The sequence below is a fragment of the Papaver somniferum genome, chromosome 10 (assembly GCF_003573695.1).
Source record: "Papaver somniferum cultivar HN1 chromosome 10, ASM357369v1, whole genome shotgun sequence".
Lineage (NCBI taxonomy): Eukaryota > Viridiplantae > Streptophyta > Magnoliopsida > Ranunculales > Papaveraceae > Papaver > Papaver somniferum.
This window is the reverse complement of record NC_039367.1, coordinates 33,748,420-33,756,130: the sequence shown is the minus strand read 5'-3', so window position 1 is coordinate 33,756,130 and position 7,711 is coordinate 33,748,420. Positions and strand designations below refer to the sequence as shown.

The 7,711-nt window shown below is 35.3% G+C and overlaps 1 protein-coding gene and 1 long non-coding RNA gene across 4 annotated transcripts; one reads left to right on the top strand and one right to left on the bottom strand.

Moving 5' to 3' along the window:
• Positions 1-348: 348 nt before the first annotated feature.
• On the top strand, positions 349-4,694 carry LOC113318594. Of its 3 annotated transcripts, XR_003344672.1 has the most exons (7): positions 585-610; positions 2,175-2,269; positions 3,070-3,394; positions 3,506-3,840; positions 3,916-4,047; positions 4,173-4,280; positions 4,409-4,694. It is a non-coding gene; the product is annotated as an uncharacterized LOC113318594 (long non-coding RNA). The 3 variants fall into 3 exon arrangements; XR_003344673.1 differs by lacking the exon at positions 585-610 and adding an exon at positions 349-476 and having other exon boundaries at positions 3,271-3,840; XR_003344671.1 differs by lacking the exon at positions 585-610 and adding an exon at positions 349-476 and having other exon boundaries at positions 3,070-3,840.
• LOC113318593 (AAA-ATPase At3g50940-like) lies at positions 4,678-6,641 on the bottom strand. Its single transcript, XM_026566779.1, has 2 exons — positions 5,455-6,641; positions 4,678-5,305 (listed from the first exon to the last, which is right to left on the bottom strand). Exons 1-2 carry the CDS (start codon positions 6,466-6,468, stop codon positions 4,802-4,804), a joined length of 1,518 nt encoding a protein of 505 aa, XP_026422564.1. The 5' UTR covers positions 6,469-6,641; the 3' UTR covers positions 4,678-4,801.
• Between the last annotated feature and the right edge of the window lie 1,070 nt (positions 6,642-7,711).

Here is a 7,711-nt window from a genome sequence, read left to right as displayed (position 1 = left end):
GGAGACGAACATAAGAAGATTTTGGTTTAATGAATTTTCATTTTTTTTTTTTTTTGATTAGATTAATTAGTTAATGGAAGGATAATAAATTAAATTACTTGAGGATATTTTTAAACTTTTACATAGATTAGGTCCCCAATTCCGCATCTTGATTATAAGTATCGATTAAGCCCCCAAAAGCCAATCCTATTCAAGCATGGTTACTAAAAGGGGATACCGGGATTATTATTGAGATACCGATTGAGTGATCCAACGATCAGGATCGGTTTCTATCTTTCTTGTCGTATGCTATATAATGGTATCCCCGAGAGAATTGGCATCAAGCCTTTAGCAATCATGGTATTCAAGCCCCAATAACACGATTCTTTATGTATTAAAAACCGTTTTATTGGTGGGGTGATTTTTACATTTTGTGTTCTATTCATTCATTTCTCTCTAACGCTTCTGAAATGAAGTGCTTCTTTCTCTGAAGCAAGGTATGTTCTCTCCCTCCAAACATCTCTTGCATGACTATCTCTTTCATCTTTGCATTTTAATTCCCCTGAAAATGGATTTCTGGTTTTGCATGGACTTTCCTACATTAGAGGTACCCAACTTTTCCTACCACATTGTAAGTTTGTCCTCTTTGATTCAGATGGCTGGATAGAGTGTGTAAATTGAGTTACAGTATAATATATCTCAAGTTATTTATGAATGATTAGTGATTATGAAGTTACAGTGAAACAATTAGGAATTTAGGTTGGATATATGGATGCCCTTATCCTGTTTGTGAAAATCTGTCTTAGAATCTTACTTAAAAATTTTAAGAAAAACAAAACCATGCTCATGAGAGATTTCTAGGTGTGAATGCGGTTTAACCAAATGCATCATGGGCACCAGTTGTGGTGATTATGAGGGTAGTGATGATGGTTTTTGGCTTCTACATGTACTAGTAATGGTGGTAATGTTATTGTTACTCAAGGTATAGTAGTAGTATGTTAGTTACTAGGTAGACTCCTTGTTAAATGACTTCTGGTTATTAGTTATTGTGTTATTCACTGAAACTTCTGTAGAAAAAGGAAACTCTTCTAGAGAGTTCAAAAGGCATGCTATAACAGGTTTCCTTCAATTGCCAGGTAAGCCAAGTTTAAATTTACTGCTGGATTGATTAGTGTGTGAAATAGGTATTTTCATAAAGCTTGCGTGAAAAAAACATTACCTGTGCAATTTCGTTCACCATTATGATTCATTACTTGCTTTACCTTATCATCATATGCAATGTTATGGATAAAGTATTCATGACATATTTCAGTTGTGTGTGCATTCCTAAACTTGTTTCTGTATTTAGTTTTTATTATTCCTCATTGATCATTTTCTGTTTGGTTCTTTTTGTATCAGTTGGTTTGAAATTATTGTTAATAAAAGAAGGCATATCAAACATATTTTTGAATGTAAACGAAAATGAAAACAAAAGAAAAAGGCTGTTTTTGAGGATGCAAGGAAACAGAATTGGAAAACAATTTTTGGAATGTTAATCGAACATCTTCTATATACTGTTGTTTAATAATCTGGATTTGAGATTCTGTCTGTCTAAAAAATCCCATTGCTGTTGATTGTTTGAGACAGAAGAAAAAAATGGTGGAACTGGACTGACATATAGACAGAAGAAAAAACTAAAGTGGCGGTGGAAAAACTTTAAAACCCTGAAAATCTCTGTGGATACATAAAACAAAAAACCCTTATGACTAGTGACTAGTCAAGCTCGGGAGATTCCAAAAACACTTCCTGAACTTAGCAAACTGGGTGTGCCTTAGTGAAATTATTCTGGGACGCACTCGGTTCACTTCCTGTCTTCCCGTCATGTCGCTCCATTTGCTACAAAAACTGTTTGGCATCTCATTTTTGTCAAATCTGTTTCACGCTTGATCCTCCTAGTAACTCGATTCATAACTCGTGAAGTTACTAATTGCATATTGTAACCCTCTCTCACAAGTCATAGCTCGTCACTTTATCACAAACCCTCTTTCATAGAAGGAAATGGTATATATATTTTTATTCTTTTAACCCTAATTACCCAACTCCATAGTACAGAAAAATTAAGTCGATCTTAGCGTTGTCTGAAACTTTTCTTATACCTTGCTTCAGTAGTTCAGTTAATCTTCTGAAATTAATGTTTGCTTATTTTCTATTTCTAGAAGAGGATAAATTTCAGATGTCGATATCGTGGTTTGACTCTGCAAGTATTGATCATCATTTTTGACATCCCCAGTCTCAGAAGTGTAATGTTTTGGTAATTATTTCTCTACTTTCTTGGTTCACTTGCAATAGCTTGAAATAACCAAGTACAATAGTTTGGAATTTTGACAAACTTTCATATATATATATATATATATATATATATTTAACTGGATACTTCTTTCGTATGTGGCTTTCTCCTAACTGATTTAAATGATGCTTTTGTTTTCCGTGATATTCATTTCAAAGTGGGTAAGAACATTGAATGCGTGTGATGGAGTTCAGAAAACCAAAAGGATAGATATCACAATCAAATAGCAATAAGCATATAGGACATGAAGATTGAACTCTAAGAACGTAGATAAATGAGTGTAGGTTAAAAACCCATTACTCTCCTATAATCAACTGATTATAAGTTTAAGAAATTATTATGATAAAAGTCTTCCTCCCTAAGAAGACCTAATAGCCAATTTATACTAGAAAGATGACCCCTACGAAAAGAAACCTAAGATTAAGCACATAAATGCCCTGCTTATAGAAAACTTTCCTAACTAATCTTAAAATGCCCCTGCATCAGCATGTTTAGGCCGAAGTCAGCATCCCTCTGAGCTATAAATGCGAGTGCCTCACTCTATCAAGTGAGTGCTGAAATACCTAAAGGCCCTCCATAAAAGAGTAGAGTTTGGAACTGAATGTCGCAGACGACTATTTTCCTAGCTGCAGATTCTTTAAAGATTAAGTTCTCTATCCTATATCTCCACTAGCAGGCCATACAGTTCACTTCTTGATTACTTTGACTCCCAACTTATCTTTTCGTAGTCATTTTGTTGTGCTAATAAAATGGTGGGATTGTAGGTCGAAATCGGCAAATCCTATTTTCCTGACTAAATGCCACGTAAAGCTTAAAACCAAGTGTTTAAGATTAGGGTCATAGCTGCAGATGGAGGGACGTAACTATCGGCTCCTCCTTTTGCTGCTAATTTCACTCTTTCATAGTCCTGTGTGCTCAACTAGTAGTTCAATTACTCATCTTTTTCCTCCTCTTTCTGTTGTCAGTAGTTCAATCAGGAACCAATAGCATCTCTGCAACACCTACGCAAAGGTCGTTTTCTTGGAACTTTCTTGGAGTCCCCACCTTTACGACGATTTGGCATTTTGAAGGCAATTGCAGAGTACAAAGGTTGTCTTCTATTTTTAGTTATGTCTGGTTACAACACCCTTTCTGATGCTCCTACTGGTGATTCAAATATTTATTCTAATCCTCCAAGGACTTACCAAGTTGTGGTAGCAGCAACTAGAAATATGGGCATAGGAGAGGATGGCAAATTGCCATGGAGATTACCTTCTGATCTTAAGTTTTTCGAGGAGGTAACTATGGGTTCATCAGATCCTTCTAAAAGGAGTGGTTATGGATAGAAAAACATGGGAAAGTATTCCGACGGAATATCGACCCTTGCCTGGCCGTCTAAATGTTGTGCTTACCCGTTCGGGAAGTTTTGACATTGCAACTGCGGAGAATGTTATTAGCTGTTCAAGCATGTCTTCTGCTTTGGAACTATTGGCAGCATCTCCTTATTGTCTATCAATTGAGAAATTTTGCGTCATAGGAGGTGGTCAAGTATTGAGGTAAGAATGTTCTCATGTAGTCCCAATTGATAAACTGACTATGTTGTGAAATATTGATGGTGTTTCTTGCTGCAGGAAAGCTCTCAATGCTCCTGGATGCGATGCTATCCTCCCAAATGTATCAATGATCTGCTGACATGGGTCTCGGTGTGCCGTTTAACATTGCATCTTATTCTCTTTTGACATGCATGATTGCTCATGTTTGCGGTATAAATACCTAACTCAGATTGCACGTGTTTTTGTAGTTAGCATTGTACTATATAATATCTCAAGGCATCGTTGTAAGTGATTACTCATTACTACTTGCATTTGTATGCTTTTCCCATCTCCAGATCTCGTTCCTGGTAATTTTGTCCATGCTATTTGGTGATGCCCATGTTTACAAAACTCATGTCAGGCCTCTACAGAAGCAATTTCAGAAACTTCCTAGACCTTTTCCTGTGAGTAAAACGAAGTAAATTAGGTTTAAGTTTACTTCCAAAACAGTTGTTTTTTCACAATCTTTTTTACTCATGAATAACTTAGTTTTCTTCTTTCTTATGTCTTTTCTTATTTTCTCTTTCTACAGACATTGAAGATCAGTTCTGAGAAGAAGGATATAGATTCTTTCGTGGCGACTGATTTCAAACTAATGGATTATGATCCCCGTCGGAAGATAGAGATGAAAATGGCAGTTTTCCCCGAACACTAATAATTTGAGTAAGCAAACTGCACATACTGCTAAATCATTTTTATATTTTACACTTATAAAAAAAAACCCAGATATTTGTGTGTTTTTTTCTTCCTGTTTCATTTTTTCATGTACTGAAATGAGAATTCTAGGATAGATTAATGTTATTTTTTCAGTGCTCTGCCCAATATTTTGATTTAGAAACAAACATTTAAGTGTCTAACAACCACAAATTGATCTTTATTCAGAAAAATTGACTCTAAAAGAAAAATTGACCCTCGGCTATGATGATCACCATCGTCTTAACCTCATTCCTCTACCCCTTCCCCTGCCCCTATAGTTTGTTCTTCTGGGTCTTTTTACCTCTTCAATTTCAAGCTTCTGCTTTTTTTGTTCTTCATTTGTTGTTTCTTCATCTTCTCCATCCTTGGCTTCATTTTGTTCAGTTTTCTTTCTCTTTAGTAACTCAACAAGACCACCTAGGGATTTGTCAGCTCCTTCTCTCTTCATTAACTCTTCTGCTACTTCTGCTGGTGTGATTTGGGCTTCTTGTATAAGTTGTTCGATCTCTCCAAAAAGATGGTGCTCCTTGTGGATAGAGAGGTAATTTGATGCAAGAAGTCTGAACCCTTTAGGAGTACAGTAAGACATGTGAATGTGCATGTCCATCCGGCCTGGCCGCAACAAAGCAGGATCAAGCTTTTCCTTGTGATTTGTTGTAAAAATGATAATCCTCTCATCTCCACAGCTTGACCATAAACCGTCAATGAAGTTGAGTAATCCTGAAAGAGTCAGCTGTGTAACAGAAGAAATAAACAGTCAGTTCAGAATGGTCCTAGCTTGGAAATGACATATGACTCCTGTCTGCTAAGATGATTTCATCATTTCTTTGTAATGAACAGAACAGGAATTCAATTATGCATCTATCAAATACTAGTACTAACCTTGGTTTCGGGAGCTTGATACCATTGTTGTTCTTGTTGTTGATCAGTTTCCCGATCTTTAAAATCCGTGCTGCAATCAATATCTTCAATAACAAGTATGGATCGATTAGTCGTAGCAACCAATAAGCTTCGCAACTCCAAATTCGATTGAAGATTAGAAAGCTCCAAATCATAGATATCGAAATTAAGATAATTAGCCATGGCAGCAATTAAACTTGATTTTCCAGTTCCAGGAGGACCGTATAACAAGTAGCCACGTTTCCAAGCTTTTCCTACTTTCTTATAAAATTCTCTTCTCTTAACAAATCTTTCCAAGTCCTCCATTAACTCCTGTTTAACCTCTGGATCCATTGCTAGGGTATCAAAAGTAGCTGGGTGTTGTAAATTGATAGAACCCCAAACACCTGAATTACCACTACCATCTCCTCCATAGAAACTTCCATATGTATTAAGCTTCAGCACCTTGTTTTCTTCTTTCAATTGTTTGGATTTTCCTAGTACATGAGGAATGTAAGACTCAAGAACTCTGTCTTTGTATCTCTTATCAAAACTGAGCTCAAAAGATTTCTGTTCAGATTTTATATTAGGTTGATATGGATCATTAGGATTCGGTTTCTCAGATTCAGAACATACATATCTCCATTTCAGCTGAATCTCTTCAAAGAAATCCGTAATTTCCTGACCTTTTTCAATGGTGACTGAAACGTTTTTATCTCTCGGTGCTTTGCTGATTCTAAGACGGTTTATAGTTGGAGTGATTTTAGTACGCAAGAAGATCTCTGAAGCTTCGTAAACTTGGTTTCGCGTAAGACCGTCGAATTCTTGAATGACGAAAATGAGAAGTGAAGGATTACGACTGAAAACGTTACAAAAAGCCGATGAGAGGTACGTTCGTAGCTGTTCTGGTATGAATTCATTAGCAATTGATCTTACAAACATCATTGAACCAGCAAATGAAGCATAAGCTGATAATACTGATGTTGCCGATGGCATTTTCTCTGTCATTGTAAACATTTTCTTTCTTCTTCTTTTTTTTTCCGATGAAAATATTAGTTTTCCCTTCTTTGAACTGTGGAAATTGAAGATGGGAACTGGAACTGGAATATATATATATATATATATATATATATTTTGAAAGAGGAACTGGAAATATATATTTACAGATGAAAGTGAAGGATGATGCTTATGTTGTATTGCTTCGCTTTTGAGTTGTTTATATAGAAAGTGTAAGTGGACCATAAAGTCATATGTATGAAGAAAAATGTGACAATAAGAGGAAGATTCCAAGCATTCGATGCAAGCTGTTAACTTGGGCTCCAAACTTTGTATATTATATTGACTGGAATATTGACACACCCGACACCTGTCCTTGGGACATTATCTAGCCCCAGTTTCTTGCACGTTGTTGAGATGGATGAAGAAGAGAATCAAAGTGAGGAGAACGGAGTAAAAACAGAAATGACCATTCTCATGGATGCCATGTGCCGTAGGTAAAAACTACACCTAACTGGATGCCATGTGCCATCTATCAGAGGGTATTTGGACCCCATCCTGAGTGATGGCAGCACGCAAATCATGTTTTAGGGATAAAAAATTCATGACGGGATGACTCTGATTTATTTTAAGAAAGAGGCACTGCAACGCATAATGCGGTTCCATTCTTTACATGTATAGGGTAGAACAGTGGTCCATCCAAACGCTGAATGGGATTTTGTTTGGCAGTCACGAACGAACTACCTCCACTTGTTAATTCCGTTAATAACAAAAGAAACACAAAATTAATTAAATCACCCTAAAAATAAAATAATATACCGTTTAAATACCCAAAATCTCCATAGATATGTTTTAAATATAACACAACTTGTTTTTCTTGTTAAGACTGAGATATCCTATTTTTTATATAAATCATGAAATATAGTACAACACTATAATTCATGTTTACATAAAAAAAATATATATATATATATATCTTTTTTCTTTAATTTTACTTTACTCAAACAGCTATTTAATTGATGGTAAAAAAAATCTATTCATTGTTATCTTTGTTTGACCACCAAAAACTAAATTTATAAGTTTAAGCTATATATACTTATACAGGAAAAGTAAAATAATAATCTAAAATCACGCATTACAAAGTACAGACTATTAAAATTTTAATGTATTTTTCATTTAGTTTTTATTACACTCTCAATTTTTTTATTTCAAATTGTTGCCTGAGTGATTTTTCTGATAACATTCAATGAATTGAATGTCTACA